Genomic DNA, 19994 nt, shown 5'->3' on the forward strand with positions numbered 1-19994 from the left:
TGAACACCTTACTGAAGTCCATATAGATCACATCTACTGCTCTGCCCTCATCAATCCTCTTTGTTACTTCTTCAAAAAACTCAATCAAGTTTGTGAGACGTGATTTCCCACGCACAAAGCCATGTTGACTATCTCTAATCAGTCTTTGTCTTTCCAAATACATATACATCCTGTCCCTCAGGATTCCCTCCAACAACTTGCCCACCACCAACATCAGGCTCACCGGTCTATAGTTCCCTGGCTTGTCCTTACCATCTTTCTTAAATAGTGTCACCACATTAGCCAACCTCCAGTCTTCCGGCATCTCATCTGTGACTATCGATGATAAATATCTTAGCAAGAGGCCCAGCAATCACTTCCCTAGCTTCCCACAGAGTTCTCGGGTACACCTGATCAGGTCCTGGGGATTTATCCACCTTTAACCGTTTCAAAATATCTAGCTCTTCCTCCTCTGTAAATCTCTGGAGTTCGGTCACCGATCAGGAACAATCTCCTTGATAGAAGGGACAGACTCAAAGGGCTGAATGGCCTCCCCCCCCGCCCCCCCAACCATTTCTGGGCCATGAAAATCCCAGTTGGTTTCTCACCTTTTGTTTCCGTGTCGATAATGGGTGTGGTGGTATCCCGTAACTCTCCCGAATCCACCGAGATACTCCTTTCCCGTTTCACTTTACCCTTCAGCGCTCCGAGGTTGGGCACAGAGTTCTGGCTACTTTTCAGCGCTGAGCTTCCAGGAGAGATCTGTGTGGACTTGGTCCCGTGACCAGGGTTCGATGTGGTTTTGGGGCCCAGGCCACAGACTGGTCCCTGGCTCGCATTGGGGGCAGGGCCACTGCTATTGACCGGCTTACCGTGATTGGTCAGTTTACTGTCTGTGTGCATTTGATTGGTCACAGGTTTCGGCGATGGGACTGTGGACAGGCGGATTTCTGATTCGTGTTTTATTTTCAAACTGTTCTCAGAAAATCTGGAACCAAAAACAAAGAAACAGTTTTTAAATTAAACACATGAGATGTTTAACCGCACAGATCTGGCAGTCAGGTGTGCCTGGTGAAGGAGTCACAAACAGGACAGAATTGAGAATGCATGGCCGAGAGGGACATCAGAAAGGATGGAGTGAGTTCACCGCCTGGCTTCGATTCGTTCAGAACACACTGAAACAGGAAGAGACCATTGAGTCCCTTCAATCCCAACATCAATGAGGTCAGGATTGGCCCCATACCAACTCCACCCTTGGTACAATATCCCCCGTACATCTGCCCAGTAAATCATTCTCAGATTTAAAATGATTAACCAAGCTCTCATCTAATGTGACAGAAAACTCCAAACAGAAGGAGACTGACTTCCCTCCTGATTGGCCGAACTCGGATTTTAAGCACATGGTCCTACATCCTCAACTCCAGCCTCACTGGAAAGGTTTCTCTCTCTCTCAGTTCCATGATGTCAGTCTGTTTGAGTGTCAATACAGGAGAAGGGGAATGTAAGAATGATTAACTCCAGGACACGCAGTGCAATCACGTGTATGTTCGTGGAAGTGAATACAGGCTGCAATTACCAAAGCCCCACATCCCTTGAATCCAAATGGCATGACATGGCACAAGGTCATTGTTACAGAAACAGATGAAGTTCCAGAACTGATCCCCGTGGCGCTCCATTCATTGACTAACCTGAAAATTATCTGCTTCCTCTACTCAAGCCTTTATCAAATCCACGTTAATATATCACCCAAATACCATGAACCTTTTGCGCAATAATCGTTTATTTGGTACTTTCCGAAACCCATCTATCTGTTCCCCTGTATCCATCCACCTTGTCACATCCTCAAAGAGCTCTGATGAATTAATCAAACAAAAATTTCATTTCACAAAACCACATCAATTCTGCTAGATTGTAGATACTTTCTAATCAGCTTGATCACAGCTGTTATTACAAGTCTCTAGTTCTCTTGTCCCAGAGATAGAGACGCTAGCACTGTGCCACAGGAGCCCTTACTATCTGAATGTATTATGATTTTCTGAACGTCCTCTAACTTGGTCCTTAATTATAGATTCTAGCAATTTTCCTATGACTGGTGTTAAGCTAATTGGCCCAATTTCCTGCATTTTTTTCTCTCTCCTTTCTCGAATACTGAAGTCATATTTGCAGCTTTCAAATCTTCTGCGGCTTTTCTAGAACCTGTGGGACTTGTGCGGGCACTGTCTCTGAGGCCGGTTCTTTTCAACATCCTCCCACCCCCCCACCCCTCAAAAGGGGGAAGGACATCTGGTCCATGCAACATGTCACACTTTAGACTCATTCACTTGCTTAGCACATTCTTTGATTTAATTTGTTATTGTTATATGTATGAAGATACAGTGAAAAGTATTGTATTGTGTGCTAACCAGACAAATCATACCTTACAATAATTAGATTAGATTACAGTGTGGAAACAGGCCCTTCGGCCCAACAAGTCCACACCGACCCGCCGAAGCGAAACCCACCCATACCCCTACATTTACCCCTTACCTAACACTACGGGCAATTTAGCATGGCCAGTTCACCTGACCTACACATCTTTGGACTGTGGGAGGAAACCGGAGCACCCGGAGGAAACCCACGCAGACATGGGGAGAACATGCAAACTCCACACAGTCAGTCGCCTGAGGCGGGAATTGAACCCGGGTTCTGGCGCTGTGAGGCAGCAGTGCTAACCACTGTGCCACCGTGCATCAGGGTAATTGAATAGAATACAGAATAAGTTACAGCTACAGAGAAAGATCAACTGTAATACATGAGAGGTCCGTTCATAAGTCTGATAATAGCTGGGAAGAGGCAGTTCTTGAATCTGTTAGTACGTGTTTTCAAACTTTTGTACCGTCTGCCTGATGGAAGAGTAGGAGAGAGTATAACTGGGGTGGGAGGGGTCTTTGATGATGTTGGTTGCTTCCCCGTGGCAGCAGGGAGTGTAGATGGAATTACTGGATGAAAGGCTGGATTTGGTGATGGACTGGATTGTGTTCACAACTCGCTGTAGTTTCTTGTGGTCATGGGAAGGACAGTTACCAAACTAAGCTGTGATACATCTGGATAGGAGCTTTCTATGGTGCATCTATTAAAAATAATTTCCTCTCTGTCTTTCACCTTTCAATTTTCTACTTTTCTTGGGATATTTCTAGTGTCTTTCACTGTGAATGGGATTTTAAAAACTTCTTCAAAGTCTCTGCTATTTCCTTGTTTTGCAGTCTCTCACTCTAAAAGGACTAGCATTCATTTTAATTACTCTCTTCCCTTTATACCACAGAAACTTTTACTGTCTGTTTTTATATTTTTGCTAGCTTTCCCTTCCCTCTTTAATTTCTCTGCCTTTATTTTTCTTTCAGGCATCCGTTGCTGAATGGTACATTTACTAATTATTTGGTACTTTATGGAGTGTATTTCTGAAATCTATATACAGTACCCTACATCTAGCAGTTCCCCTTTATCCAAACCTCCTTGTTACATCCTCAAGGAACTCTGATAAATCTGTCAAATATGTCAAAATGCACAAAGTACGTGTGCTATAATTTTCCCAATTGCTGGCCTACTGCTAGCATTGTACATTCTTTAAAAATCTGTCAAGCCTGTTTTTTTGAAAACTGACCAAGTGACTCAGGTGGTGACAGGATCAAAATTAGAGAGGTGCTAGAAAAGCACAACAGGTCAGGCAGCAGCCGAGGAGCAGGAAAATCGACGTTTCGGGCAAAAGCCCTTCATCATGTGCTTTTGCCCAAAACGTTGATTTTCCTGCTCCTCGGATGCTGCCTGACCTGCTGTGCTTTTCCAGCACCACTCTGATCTTGACTCTGATCTCCAGCATCTGAAGTACCCATTTCCGCCCTGGTGTTAGGATCAAGTTGGTGTTCCACAAACTAGGGCCAAAACTCCAGGACCTCACTCACTGCAGTACCAAAGTGCTACACGGTCAGAGGTGATACATTAAACTGAGGCCTTGGCTTTCCTCTCAGGTGGTTATAACACTAACCTGATTAAATTTCAAAGATGGGTTCTCTCTGTGTTCTGGCCAGTATCCATTCCACAACCAAAATCATAAAGACAGAGAGTCTGATCATTAATGTGTTGCTTGTGGGATTGTGCTGTGTACAAACTAGCTACTGTGTTTCCTACATTACCAATACAAAACAACTTAATTGGTTATTTAGTGGTTTGGGACATCCTATGGACATGAAAGGGGCTACATAAATTCAATCTTTCTTTTTCCCCTCACACCTGGTCAGTGCACTGTCTCACATTAGCTTCACGACAGACAACTGCTGGTTTCAGCTGGACCTACCACAATACAACTGTGGTAAATATTCAACTCCCGCTTCCCCCCCCCCAACTCCCACCTCCTCCCCCTCCCACCACACAGTGACTTGAGACACTCATCAGTTCAAACACAGAACACTTCAACCTCCCAATGTTTTCAATAAATGAATAACAGAATTCAGCACACTGGGAATAACTGCATTAAAAAATCGCAGTCAGTCCCTTCGCTCTGGCTGTCCCTTTTGTTAGACAAATCAAAAGGTTTTTCTGTACTCACCTACAGGACAGTTCTGCCTTGCAGCCCTGCACTGTGCAGTCTGCTAAAACACCGGTTCCCAGCACAACATCCAATATCTCCAATCGGTCTGACATGTGCTTGCAGCTGCACATTAGGTGGGTGATATGACTCTGGTCACACACTCCCAGTCGTCTGCTTCCTTGCATTCAGAGGCTGTAATCTTCACATCGACACAGCTTCCTCCCCTCAGCAGCTCACTTCAAACACAAGCATGACTCACGCCTAAAAACCACAGCCTGTCGCTACACGATTTATATGTGCGGAATTCAGTCAATCAGACCCTCTTTCTTCAAGTCAGGCATAAACAAAGGACCTCGTCAGTTCTCTCTCTCTCTCTCTCTCTCTCTCTCTCTCTCCCCTCTTCTCTCATGAACACTCTGTCGAACATGCTCCTGTACTTGTGACACGCTCCCTGCATGACAGAAATCCACCCTTTGAATACAGTCTGAACCCTCACACAGACATCATTCACACCAAAATATCAAAAACAAAACATTCATTTTCGAACAGATCTGTGTCACTGGGAACTTGCTGACTGTAATTCCCCTGTCAAACAGTTCAGTCTGGGACTGCACAACATCAGGTGTACAGGAAGTTTCCAAGTGACCAGCGACTTTGGGGAAGATCAAACCTGGTCATCACCTTTTCACCCCTGCCCTTCAGAAACAGCAAGCAGCCTCACAGTAACATCAAGCAGCACTGGGAAGTCAGGGAGTGATCTGATTGGAGACTCAGTCGGGGATGGGGGGGGCGGGTGGCTGGAGTGGTTTCTGCTCTGATCTAATTGTCCCAATACTGGCCAATGTCCGACACAGTACAAGTCTCTCCTGGGATCACGAGATGATGAGACTGGGGAGTTTAGGAAATCCTGACTGTGGTTGTACTGTTGAATGGGGTTTACTGTTCCCTGGGGCTGACTCCCCGGTGGGGTAAACACAAGGTAGTTTGGGATAAGGAAGGATGCTTGGGGAATCCTTTGTCAACAAGGGTTACACGGAGTTCATTATCAACTGGTGAAATCAGATCAAGGTGCCTTTGGTGAAAGGGGTGAGGGCTATGGTAAAGTGAGATTAAGGGGAAAAAAACCAAAAAAAACTACAGATGCTGGAAATCAGAAACAAAAACAGAAAATTTTGGAGAAACTCAATAGGTCTGGCTGCATCTATGGAGAGAAAGCAAAGTGAACATCGCAGCGACCCGTCTTCTGAACAGGAATATGAACGGGAGAGGCGTTGTGGGGGGGGGGAATGGAGGTTGACATTTGGATGAGAGGGAGAAGTGAGAGTGTGTTCAGAGGGAGGGAAACCTGTGGGAAGTATAAACTCTGCTATCACAGAGGGTCCACCACACGTGAGAGAAACGGCTTTCGCTGGTTTCATGGGGAACTCAGCTACTCCATTCCCCGCCCCCTCAAACCTGGGGTGTCCACAATACACACTGGCTGAAATAGAGTAAATATGAAACAGAAAAATTCCCCACCCCCAACACCTGCCCACTCACTCAGGGCCAAGAGCTGAGTCAGGGACCAGTGTCAATTCCAGTCACCTCTAAACAGCTGGGAAATGCCCCTCTTTTTCCTGTTCCCCGCCCCCCTCTTCTCTCTCACACACACACACAAACTTTCCAGTCACCATCTTTGCACTTCCCCAGTGCAGCTACAGAACACAAATACACCCTCTAAATCAGATGGCAATATTAAAGGAGAGATGATTTGGAGATGCTGGTGTTGGACTGGCGTGTACAAAGTTAAAAATCACACAACATCAGGTTATAGTCCAACAGGTTTAATTGGAAGCACTAGCTTTTGGAGCGTCGCTCCTTCATCAGGTGGTTGTGCACTCCGAAAGCTAGTGCTTCCAATTAAACCTGTTGGACTATAACTTGGTGCTGTGTGATTTTTAACTTTAAAGGAGAGACATTTTGTCCCTCCAAAGCTAACAGAAAACTAGGGTGAAGGGAAGAGATTGTAGACCACTGGTGGGGAAACGTACAAAGGACAGATTCCAGAGTTTGAGAAGGCAGAGAATGGGAGTTGATGGGAATTGTGGGATATGGGGAGGAGGTGGGTCTGGTCTGTATATAACAAATGGGTTCACAGTAGCTAATGTTAGTCCATTCCTAAACCAGTGACAGAGTCAGTGTGTTTGGGACCAGTATCCCATTGAGAGAGCGAGGGAAGGTGACAGTTCGAGTGCGCGCAAAAATGAAAGCAAGAGCAAAAGCGTGTGTTTGTGTGACAAAATGAAAGAAACTTTAAAGTAGAGAAGACTGTTAGGAAAGAGTTGACTTGTCTAAGTGGAGGAGACAGAGTTGTGAACAATGGAGAGGCTGTGAAGTGCTGAGCAGAGGTGTGTGGGGTGGGGCAGTGCAGGGCAGAGCAGAACAGAGTGGGGTGTGCTGCTACTTGCCTGCACACAGCTCCTGGCAGGTTGCACCCAAATGCTTAAGGATCAAAGAGCTGGAGCCCGCACTCAGTGGAAACCTGAGCACAGAGACTGACTCTCGGACCCCACCCTCTGCACCCAGTACTGTAAACAGAACCAGGTCAGGGGCTCCAACACTGCGCTGAAGGACACCCACCGAGATGGTTGCACAGTTGGTCAAGGTGAAGGTGCATAGGAGAGGGGGGGATTGAGAATCCTCGGAGAGAGAAAAAGGTCAGTGTACCAGGGTAATCAAACAGTTGGAAACTTATACCTCTAGAAAACAGAAATGGAGGGGTGACCTGACAGAGGTCTTAAAGTTTATGCTCGATGTGATGATGATGCTTTCACTTTTGGCAGAGACCAGAATTAGTCACTGCTCAATATAGGAGTCGGGAGATCATGTTGCGGCTGTACAGGACATTGGTTAGGCCACTTTTGGAATATTGCATTCAGTTCTGGTCTCCCTCCTGTAGGAAAGACATTGTTAAATTTGAAAGGGTTCAGAAAAGATTTACAAGGATGTTGCCAGGGTTGGAAAGTTTGAGCTATAGAGAGAGGAAAATAGGCTGGGGCTGTTTTCCCTGGAATGTCAGAGGCAGAGGGGCATGGATAGGCTGAATAAACAAGGCCTTTTCCCCAGGGAAGGGGAGTCCAAAACTAGAGGGCATAGGTTTAAGGTGAGAGATTTAAAAAGGACCTGAGGGGCAACTTTTTCATGCAGAAGTTGGTGCGTGTATGGAAAGGACGTGGAGGAGGCTGGTACAATTACAACATTTAAAAGGTATTTGGATGGGTATATGAATAGGAAGGGTTTAAAGGTATATGGGCCAAATGCTGGCAAATGGGAGTAGATTGATTTAGGATATCTGGTCGGCATGGATGAGTTAGACCAAAGGTCTGTGCTGTACATCTCTATAACAGACAGAGAAGGAAGAGAAAGATATGTTGACAGGGTGAGAAAGAGGAAGATCTTGTGAAGCATATGGTTATGATCTCTGCAGAAACCAATTATATTTTAAATTAAAAAAAATTGAACTTCCACTCAGTAGTTGAAAGGTTACGGTCAAGATTTTGTGTTTTAAAACCTTTACTACAACAAGCAAGCTAAAAATGCTACTAACAAAATACTACTTTTGTGGGAAACTTATACTTTAAATGACAAAGCAGAACTTTGAACAACTAAAAATAAATTCACGCATTAGACCATCCTAAAGTATATATTCCATCAATCCAAAATGATGTTTAGCTCCCAAGAGTTTACTTTTGATATTTTCCTCGCCTAGCCTGGAAACCTTTTGCTCTCGAACAGCCTTTCACATTGTGCGTTTTCCTGGATATTTTCCTTATGGGTAAAGTTTGCTGAATCATCCAGCATCATTTTAACTTCCTGTAAATTTGATAGTGCCAACTTCAGTCACTGCACTCTCCTGGGAGATGAATCGCAGACTTTCAGCCCTGAGCTCCTCAATCGGTCCCTGACCCTGGCACACTGACTGTGTGGTACAGCTTTCAAGAATATTATAGAAATCCTCCCACTCTCAAGGCCACTTCCATGGCAAACATGAATCACATGATTCGGAGATGCCGGTGTTGGACTGGGGTGTACAAAGTTAAAAATCACACAACACCAGGTTATAGTCCAACAGGTTTAATTGGAAGCACACTAGCTTTCGGAGCAACGCTCCTTCATCAGGTGATTCCCACAAAAGTAGTATTTTGTTAGTAGCATTTTTAGCTTGCTTGTTGTAGTAAAGGTTTTAAAACACAATCACCTGATGAAGGAGCGTCGCTCCGAAAGCTAGTGTGCTTCCAATTAAACCTGTTGGACTATAACCTGGCGTTGTGTGATTTTTAACCATGAATCACATGGGCCTTGTATTCAGGCAGAAATGATGATTTACAATCCTTGCAAGACAACTGCTCTTTATCTTGGACCTCAAAACACAGTTTAAAACATAACTGTTTATAATTCATTATTCTGGGACTTTGAAGACCCACAGTCTATCTGTTGTTAGCACACAGGCTACTGCCATGGTCTTTAATGAGAAACAATTTGCACCTTCTTCCCTGTAAAACAATCCGGATCCCTTTTCATCTGCAGTAATCAAACCTTGAAGTGGTGCTGTCAGTAGGCTTCAGAACAGGTCACGTGGCCCCTTCATTTTTATCTTAAAGACATAGTCCTGAAACGTAATCGCATAAACCTCACCATCATAACAGTGAATGGCAGCACAGAGCAGCTGGAATGAATGGCCTGTTGCCGTTTTACAAATTTTGTGTAACTCACAACTGATGATACCTCAGGGAAGAAATGAATGTGGATCATATGGAGCATTGGGTGTAAGGGCTGTGAGATTGCAGAGTTATGTTGGTGCAAAGATGGGCACAGCAGAGTTAGAGCAAATTAAACCCTGACCCTCACGTTTCTCAGTCAGCTGATTCCATAGAATAAGGAGGGTGTCTGATTTGCCTACTCTTCATGAGCTGGTCCAGAGTGTCATACTGGTCTGGATAACAAGTGGACATTTCTGGGTGGGCGCTCCTGTGTGTTACTGCTCAGCTCATCATCAGACAGCAGCTTCAGCAATGGTCTGCCTGCTGTCTACAGCTGCTTCACGAGGGGGGCACAGAGAGGGAGGGCCACGCCTTTACCATCAGGAACAAGCCAGGGAGATAGGGCAAGGCTAAAGCAGCAGGGCCTGATTGTGAGGTAAAGGGATCAAAAGGTGAGAGAGAGACTTGCCTTTCCTCACTGCATTTCAGGACCAACCAAGTTCAGTCCCTGCTGCAAAACAGAACTGTGCACAGCAAGATCCCAAAAAAGATAATGACCGTGATAATCTGCATTGGAGACGGTGAGCCCTTCGTCCTTCACAGACTGCTTTTCCATTAAGGCGAAAGTGAGGACTGCCGATGCTGGAGATGAGAGTCAAGACTAGAGTGGTGCTGGAAAAGCACAGCAGGTCAGGCAGCATCCGAGGAGCAGGAAAATCGACGTTTCGGGCAAAAGCCCTTCATCATTCCTTTTGACACCTTTACCTCACAACCAAACCCTCCTGCTTCAGCCTTGCCCTATCTCCCTGGCTTCTTCCTGATGGTAAAGGTGTGGCTTCATTCCTAATGAAGGGCTTTTGCCCGAAACGTCGATTTTCCTGCTCCTCGGATGCTGCCTGACCTGCTGTGCTTTTCCAGCACCACTCTAATTGTGCTCTTCCATTAAGCAATTCTCAAAATTCACCAACTACAAAAATAATCCCAAGAGATTAATGGGATTGCTCCTACGTGATTTGATTTTGCACCTTCCAGGGAAAAATATTTGGGATTCATGACAGGAATCTGCGGCCTTTGCTCTCGTGAGTGAAATCAAGGAAACCATTATTAATTCAAGCCTAATGCCTCCAACACAGCAACAGAGACCACTGCAGCGATGGAGGGAGATCACTGAAGCAAACGCATTGAAACCAAAGACTGTGGTGGGATGAACAACTGACTGAGACAGTCAATACCTGGTGCAGTGACTGCGATCCCCAAACTCAGGCCTGATCACCTGCGCAGGGTAATGCGCCGTGTTTGTGTTCTCTTCCAACCCACGGGCAGCACGGTGGCGCAGTGGTTAGCACTGCTTCACAGCACAAGGGTCCCAGGTTCGATTCCAGCCTGGGGTGACTGTGTGGAGTTTGCACACTGCGCGGGTTTCCTCCGGGTGCTCCGTTTTCCTCCCACAGTCCAAAGATGTGCAGGTCAGGTGAACTGGCCACGCTAAATTGCCCATGGAGTTAGGTGCATTAGCCAGAGGGAAATGGGTCTGGGTGGGTTACTCTTCAGAGGGTAATATGGACTTGTTGGGCCGAAGGGCCTGTTTCCACACTGTAGGGAATCTAATCTAATCTAAAAAAATACTGATGGCCAATGGTAAATTATTTACATCTCTGATTTGGAGATGCCGGTATTGGACTGGGGTGTATGAAGTTAAAAATCACACGACACTAGGTTATAGTCCAACAGGTTTAATTGGAAGCACTGGCTTTTGGAGCACCGCATCCTGTTACAACCACCTGAAGGGGCAGCGCTCTGAAAGCTGGTGCTTCCAAATAAACCAGCTGGACTATAACCTGGTGTTGTGTGATTTTTAACTATTTACATCACAACCAGCATCATTCAATAACCCATGACCACTCTGCTGCTTTTGAGACCAGCTAACCCTGACTGTATCAGATTGGCTGTGACATGCTTTGGGACGTGCTGAAGTTGTGACAGACTTCAATAAAATGAGGCATCTCTCCCTCTTTCAGAAGCTGGAAGTTATTGGTGAATCACCAATTCCAGAAGGTGAGAATGATCCTCAGGTTTGGATTTCAATCGGAAACAAGTGTAAAACCATCAACACAGCCTGCACGATCCAGAAAATGACACACTGATCCCAGAGGGGATTATTTTCTCATAATGCCTGCTCATGGCAAAGAAGGGCTCTGGAGCAGGGAATGTTCCTTAAAGCAGTGGGTCACCATGGGCTGAGAACCATTCAGGATTTACAGCAAGTAAAAGGCCAGCCAAACACAATCAATAAGACAAAAAACCGTTAATCACTTTTCAATTACGAGTAGTTACACTGCTAATAGCACCAAATAAAAGACACTTTGATCTTGGGAGCAACACGCGCAGTGCACTTAACCCTCAATTAGCTTTCTGAATTACAGTATTCAACATTGCTCAGCTATATACCCGACTTGTTGTCCAAATTACAAGGTAGCACCGAGGGGGTTAAATGGGCCAGGTTTTCATCAAACAGCCCCCATCGTACAGGTTTGGAATTTCCACCTTGTTATGAGATTAAGGGGTCTGTTTGAATTAAGTTAGAGTGTGCACAGTGAGACAGCCAGTTGTGTCTAACTGGACTAATCCCAATGCCTCTGGGTAAACTTAAAAAGTATACCTCGGCGTTAAAAAAGCAACGAAGCTCAGCAGCTGCAGGTAGAGTCAATAAATCCTGCCTGGGTTTGCTCCTCTCCACAGAACCCGACATTACAAACAGGCCGTGCGAGACATGAAGGCAGGAGAAACAACGCAAAGTTAAAAGGGTCCCTGAACTCAAATCCCTTGAAGCAGTGCAAGATTCAACGGCTTCACAAGATTAAAAAAAGCCCCTTTGGATTCCTTGATATTTGCCTGGGAGTGCAGGCAGAGTAAGGGGAGTGTCTCCAGGTTACTTTATTGTCAGATAATTCTTTTTAATGTTTTGCCCAGGGAGCTTCAGTGATTCAAGATCAACAGCTCCATTACTGATGAAAGGAAAACTCCACTCACATGGAGAGAGCCCAGGGTGAAGCAGAAGTTCAGGCATCGCGAATCTGACAAAACTCTTAGGTGAAAAACTATCCTTCCTGTTGTGGAATTCCCCAATTCAGATACTCTTGCTGTTCCCCTCCAGTTTCTCACTCAATAGGAACAAGTCATTGGATAGTAAATGTTAGAACAGAGCATGGGACCGCCATTCGGCCCATCAAACTGGCTCCATCATTCAATACGATCCTGACTGATCTTGAGCTTCAAATTCACTCCCCCGCCCATTTCCATATCCTTGATTCCCTGAGACAAATATTCTGTTGATCCCGGCCTTAAATATACTTGATGATGGAGCATCCACATCCCTCTTGGACACAGAATTCCAAAGATTCACAATCCTCTGATTGAAGACGCTTCTTGCCCCTCGTCCCTATATGACTGGCCCCATTTGGGGAGACTGTGCCTGTGTTTTAGGTTCCCCAGCCAGGCAGGAGCAATCTCTTTGTATTTACCCAGTCAGGTGTCTGTTTCAATGAGAGCTCCCCTCAATTTTTTAAACTCCAGAGAATTTGGTCCAATTTACTCAGCTGCTCATCAAAGGATAAATCCAGTAGTCAACTGAGTGAAGTTCTGCTCCATCATCTCCAGTGCAATTCCATCACTCCTTGAATATGAAGACCAAGCTTCTTCACTCCTGTACTCCAAACAAGACACACCAAATATCAGCTGCCTTCCTAACTGCTCGCTGCACCTACATATTGACTGTGGGTGTATTTGTATGAAAAACAGGTCTCGCTGATCCACAACATTTACAAGTTTCGAACTGTTTAAACGATATTCTGCTTGTCTATTCTTATAGCCGAAGTGAATACCTTCACACCTGCCCACATTATACTCCACCTGACATCCTGATGCCCACTCGTTTCCATATTGTGCCCACAACTCTCATTCCACAGAGCCTTATTCCATCTGTGTCTCTTCACCCAAGTCATCGATACGGATTGTAAATAGCTGAGGCTGAAGTACTGACTCATGCTGGTTTTCGCATTCACAGCATCTTCACTTGCCCAGAGGGCAGTTAATAATTCGTGACATTGCTGTGGGTCTGGAATCACACGTGGTCTAGATATTAGTGAACCAGATGGGTTTGTTTTTTTGACAATAGATTCATGGTCATCATCAGTCTTAATTCCAGTCATTTTAAATTTAATTCAAATTATACCATCTGCCATGGCTGGATTTGAACCTGGGTCCCCAGAACATTATCTGGGTCACTGGATCAATAATCCAGCGATGATACCACTAGGCCATTGTCTTGCTTCTTCCCTTCCTTGCAATATTTTTGTTCTGCAAATATTAATGTCCTCAATTTCCTCACCTGTATTAGCCCAAGGTTATTGTCTACATCTGGAATGATACTTGTGCCTTCTGTTTTGATGACAAACACACAATACTTATTCGATGTCTCTGCAATTTCCTTGATTTCACAAGACGAGTTATACGATTACTGCTTCGAATGACTGATATTTACTTTCGCTACTCTATTACTTTTTGCTTGCTGCTTGCCATTGTAATGGGTGCCATCCTGTTGTCACTCAAGATGTTCAGTTTACTGTTAAGGACAATCAATTGAGAATGAGGAGTCTAACTGAGTTTTCTTATCCCCCCACCACCTCACCTCTGACGCTTGCCCAAAGATGCCAGAGTAGGCGAGTGGATAGTGCTCTTACAAAGTCCCAAGCCAAGTGCAGTACAGATGGAGTGCTGCAGTCTCAGGGTGCTATCCTTCCAATGAGTTATTGTTTTGGTCTTCTCAAGTGTTAATTTCTTATTCATTAGGAATGCTCTCCTGGTGCTCTAGCCAATATTTATTTATCCCTCAAATTAACACGAGGATGATTATCCAGTCACTTATTGCATTACAGCTTGAAGGATCCTGCCACGCATTAACTGTTTCCAGGAGTGAGTACAGAGAGAAGTCGTTAATTGGTTGTAAAATACTTTGAAATGCTCTGAAGTCTCGAAAGGTGCTCCATAAATAGCAACCTCTTTCTTTCAGTTTGGTACATCCACTTGACTATGATCAGCTAAATCCACTTGGAACAGCAAGTGAGCCCAAGGCATTCCTGGCTTCTTTTCATTCACTTGTGGGTATAAGCATCACTGGCTGGGCCCAGCATTTATTGCCCATCCCTAGTTGCCCCTTGATAAGGTGGGGGTGAGCTGTCTTCTTGAACGCTGCATTCCATTCCCTGAGGGAGGGAATTCCAGGATTCTGACCCAGTGATAGTGAAGACAGGATGATATATTTCCAAGGCAGGATGAGATGGTGAGGTGCCAGGCACCAGGAGGATGCAGACAAGACTGAATGAAGATGCCTTGGTCCTGCAGGAGGGAGAGTTCTTGGTCTCAGGCCACTACATTGACAAGTGAAGATGAGCAAAATGAGCTGCTCATTCACGGCTGGGATCACGTTTCTGTGCTAATCTAGAACTGCAACTAATTAGGAACTACACGTAAACGGTTGCATTCATACAGCGCCTTGTAAAATGTGCCACAGAACCAAATGTCAAATATAACATCAAGCCACAAAAGGCGATATTAAGATAAGTGACCAAGTGCTTGGTCAAAGAGGTAGGTTTTAAGGAGTGTCTTACAAGGGGAGGGAGGAGGAGCAACAGCTGGAAGAGCTTGTCACAGAGCACGGTGACAATGACCAATGAAGCAGTGATGCTAATCTGTGACACTGTCAAGGTCAGAATTGGAGGAACACAGTGACCTTGGAATCTGATGAAAATGTTTGAGTGTTGACAGACCTAGAGCTGACACAGGTCTGGGTAACAGGTGAACAAGACTTGCTCAGAGATTTGCAAGAGATGGTCAGCAGAGTTCACCTGGAGTTCAACCTTATGGAGAGTAGATGGTGAGTGACTGGCCAGGACAGAGGCATGGATAAGGACTCGCGAGTTGCAGCAGTGAGAGAGCAGGCGGTCCCTCTGATGGAGTGGAATATAGTGACAAAACGAGGTGAGGAGTGCAGTCTATGAAAGGGTTGATACAAGCTGGGAGAAGAGGCCTTTAACATTACAAAGAGATTTGATACTGAATGTAGGGGGAAGTCCCCAGGCCAAAGGGAACCAGGTCACAGCTGCAATAACACCAACTCACTGGTTCTTGGAACAGAGTTGAAACTCCAAGAGCATGGCCTTTGAGAGGCCCATGACACATACCCAGCCACAGACCATCTGCTCCCATCACTGCTCTACACTCCAGTGAAGCTTTACTGAATCAAACTGTGTCAGAGGTTCCATTCGGCCCATTGTGTCTCTGCCAGCACCTTTGAAGGGAGCCAGACCCACACAACCGCTCCCACCAATCCCCGGTCATTCCCCATCGCCCTGGAAAATGTCCCTGTCCCAATATTTATGTAACTCTCTTTTGCTAGTTCTTACCGTACTGAAATCTTCTGCTCATTCAAGCAGTTCATTCCCCATCATAACTCAATCCTTCCAGATCTCCCTCCATGATTCTGCTGCCAATTGCTTATCGGACTGTTGGTGGTGGGGGAAGAGGGAATGATTGAGAAGTGGGACCTCTGTGACATCAATCCCTGAAAGGGTTAAATGGCAACAGAAAGTGCCACTTGGGCAGACAGCAACAGTGAGTGACATCAGCAGCAGCTGTCAGCTCAAAGAGGAAGCCATACGTCACATCAACAACGAGCCATCGTGAAATTCCCCAGTAGCGGCTGCTGCTAACTCCACCTACACAACATCCTGCAGCAGTACTCAGCAGTTACAGACTACAGGTTCCTTAAATAAACACACAAACGACAGGTGAACAACGGAAATACAGTTCTCTGGCAGTTCCTGCCAGTCTTAGAAGTTTCCCTGCACAGAGTGAGATTTGAGGGGAATAAGGTATTGCACCCCCCCCACCCCCACAGCACTCATTAAACTACCGAACATTAGATCACTCGAACTAGCTAACATGCAGGATTCAGTTGTAGGCTGAAATCGAATTAACAGTTCCAGCTACTTGGCAAGGGCCACACGGTGTAGTCACGGCATGTTGAGGATCACACGCTGTATGTGGTCAACACATATAGCAGCAAAAATGCTTTTATTTTAAATAATATGATCCCTGTACAGTGGCTTTACTCTGCCGAATAGCCCAACCATAAGACATAGGAGAATGTGGCCATTCCACCCATCGAGTCTGCTTCACCATTTGATCATGGCTGATATGTTTTTCAACCCCATTCTCCAGCCTTCTCCCTGCAACCTTTAATCCCCTTATCAATCGACAACCTATCCATCTCTGTCTGTCATACACTCAATGACTTGGCCTCCACAGCCCTCTGTAGCAATGAGTTGCACAGATTCCCCACCCTCTGACTGAAGAAATCCCCCCTCACCTCAGTTCTAAAGGGTCACCCCATCACTCTGAGGCTGTCCCCTCAGGCCCTTTGTCTCTCCTACTGGTGGAAACATCTGTTCTGTGCCCACTCTATCCAGGCCTCTCAGCACCCTTTAAGTTTCAATAAAATCTCCCTCATCCTTCTAAATTCCATGGAGTACAGACACAGATCCTCAACCACTCCTCATATGACAGACTCATCATTTCTGGGATCATTCTTATGGATTTGCTCTGGACGTCTCCTCCAATGCCAGCACATCCTTCCTCGCTAATCCAGCCACAAACTGCTCACAATATTTCAAATGGAGCTGGAGAAAATGGGTGAAGTCCTTAATGAGTAATTTGCATCGGTATTCACCATAGAGTTGGTCATAGATGATGGTAAGACTAGAGAGGGGTATCTTGATATCTTGGAGCATTTCGATATTAAGGAAGAGTTGGTGTTAGGGGTCTTGAAAAACATTAAAGTGGATAAGTCCACAGGGTCTGATGGGACCTATCCCAGGATACTGAGGGAGGCAATGAAGGAAGTGGCTGGGATCTTTACAGAGATCATTAGAGGTGACAGAAGACTGGAGAATAGCTAATGTTGTTCCTCTGTTTAAGAAGGGCAACAGGGATAATCCAGGAAATAATAGGCCGGTGAACCTTACATCAGTGGTAGCAAAATTATCAAGAAGATTCTTAGGGACAGGATCGACTCAAATTTGGAGAAAAATGAACCTTTTTGGGGATAGTCAGCATGGCTTTTTCGCAGGGGAGATTTTGTCTCACACAGTCAGTTGAGTTTTTTTGAGGAAGTGATGAAAATGACTGATGAGGGCAGGGCAGTGGATGTTGTCTATATGGACTTTATTGAAGCATTTAACAAGGTCCCTGATGGTAGGCTGGTTCAGAAGATGAAGTCATATAAGATCTACAATGCGTTGGCAAGCTGGATTCAAAATTGGCTGGCTATAGAAGACAGAGGGTCAACGTAGAGGAGTATTTTTCTGACTGGAGATCGGTGACCAGTGGATCCACAGGATCAGTGCTAGGGCCTCTGTTGTATATTATATAGGATTTGGATGAAATTGTAATGGTCTGATTTGTAAGTCTGCAGGTAACATGAAAATTGATGGAGTTGTGGATAGTGAGGAATGTTATCAAAGGATACAGCAGAATATAGATCAGTTGGAAAGTTAGGCATAGAAATGGCAACTGGAGTTTAATCCAGATGAGTGTGAGAGAGAGTGTGAGGTCAAATGTAAGAGGGAAGTATACAGTAAATAGCAGAATCAGGGACACTGATATACACAGGGATCTTGGGATGCAAGTGTGCAGTTCCCTGAAAGCAGACAAGGTGGTAGAGAAGGGGTTTGGCATGCTTCCCTTCATTGGTTGGAGCACTGAGTAAAGAAGTTGGCAAGATTAGAGTGTTGCTGGAAAAGCACAGCAGGTCAGGCAGCATTTGAGCAGGAGAATCGACATTTCGGGCAAAAGCCCTTCATCAGGAATCAAGAAAGAAGTTGGCAAGTCATGTTGCAGCTGTTCAAGACTTTATTTCGGCCACATATGGAGTATGTGAATATTGTGCGTATGTTCTGGTTGCCACACTATAGGAAGGCCATGAAGGTTTTGGAGAGAGTGTAGAAGAAGTTTACCAGAACTTTACCTGAACTGGAGAGTAACAGGTATAAGGAGAGATCGGACACACTTGGATTGTTTTCACTCGAACATCAGAGGATGTGGGGTGACCTGATAGACGTTTATAAAATTATCAGAGGCATGGATAGGGTGGATAGTCAAAAGACTTTTTCCCAGAATGGAAATTTAAGGTACTGGGGACATCGGTTCAAAACGTGTAAAGGAGGTGTGCAAGGCAAGTTTTTTTTAATAAGATGGTGGTACGGTCCTGAAACACACTGCTGGGGAGGTGGCAGAAGATACAAAAGCAACATTTAAGAAGCATTTAGACAAACATTGGAATAGGCAGGGAACAGAGGGATACAGATCAGGTGCAGGTAGGTGGGATTTGTTTAGAATGACATAGTGGTCAGCACAGGCATTTGCTGTTCTATGTTCTAAATGCAGTCTGACCAGAGCCTGGTATAGCCTCAGCAGTACATCCCCACCCTTGTATTCTAGCCCTCTTGAATTGAATGCCAACGTTGTATTTGCATTCCAACTGCCAACTGAACCTGCAAGTTAACCTTTAATAGAATCTTGAACTAGGACTCCTAAGTCCTTTGTGCTTCAAATTTTCCAAGATTTTCCCCATTTGGAAAATACTCTACACCGCTGTTCTTCCAATCAAAATGCATAACCTACACTTTCCCACACTATATCCCATCTGGCATTTTTTTTGCCTGTTCTCACAATCTATTCAAGTTCTTCCGCAGTCTCTCTGCAACACTGCCCTCAGTTCCTTCGCCCAGATTACACATGAAAGTGAAACAATCATGGTATTCGAACAGATGAAAGACTCAACAGACAATCAAGGTAGTTTTCAATGTATAATTTCAGTTACATCACACTGTAAATTTTTGCTATAAATTCTGTGTTTTAGGATTGAGTTTTCCACAATCACCTGATGAATGAGCAGCGCTCCAAAAGCTAGTGCTTCCAATTAAACCTGTTGGACTATAACCTGGTGTTGTGTGATTTTTAACTTTGTACACCCCAGTCCAACACCGGCATCTCCACATCATGGTTTCGCCCAGATCATTCACGTTACTGTGGACCACTGTGGAACTCCTCTAGTCACCACCTTCCATTTTAAAAAAAACACCTTTATTCCTATTACCTGCCCCATACCAGTCAGCCAATCCTTGATCCATGCCAGTACCTTGCCCCGGGGAGAAAGTGAGGACTGCAGATGCTGGAGATCAGAGCTGAAAAATGTGTTGCTGGAAAAGCGCAGCAGGTCAGGCAGCATCAAAGGAGCAGGAGAATCGACGTTTCGGGCATAAGCCCTTCTTCAGGAAATCAGAATTCTTCAGGATTTCCTGAAGAAGGGCTTATGCCCGAAACGTCGATTCTCCTGCTCCTTGGATGCTGTCTGACCTGCTGCGCTTTTCCAGCAACACATTTTTCAGCTCAGTACCTTGTCCCGAACACCACGGACTCTTATCATATTTAGCAGTCTCCTGGTCAGCACCTGTCAAAGGCCTTCTGGAAATGTGAGTGACCCTTACCCTGCTGAATAAACACTGTCCTTGTACAGTTACAGAGTGAGTGACCCTTACCCTGTATAAACACTGACATTGTACAGTTCCACAGTAAGTGACATTTACTCTGAATAA

The 19994-nt window shown here is 45.1% G+C and overlaps 1 protein-coding gene across 3 annotated transcripts in view; it reads right to left on the reverse strand.

The window, feature by feature from the left end:
* bcl9l (bcl9 like) overlaps positions 1-19994 on the reverse strand; it is a 128653-nt gene that overhangs the window by 21745 nt on the left and 86914 nt on the right. For all 3 annotated transcript variants that reach the window (XM_087976310.1, XM_043677703.2, XM_043677702.2), the window contains exon 4: positions 588-967. In XM_087976310.1, the coding sequence (XP_087832436.1) occupies positions 588-967 (380 nt within the window). The remainder of the gene's footprint in view (positions 1-587; positions 968-19994) is intronic.

The sequence above is a fragment of the Chiloscyllium plagiosum genome, unplaced genomic scaffold (assembly GCF_037043375.1).
Source record: "Chiloscyllium plagiosum isolate Xiang-an unplaced genomic scaffold, Cpla_swu_hap1 HiC_scaffold_29, whole genome shotgun sequence".
NCBI lineage: Eukaryota > Metazoa > Chordata > Chondrichthyes > Orectolobiformes > Hemiscylliidae > Chiloscyllium > Chiloscyllium plagiosum.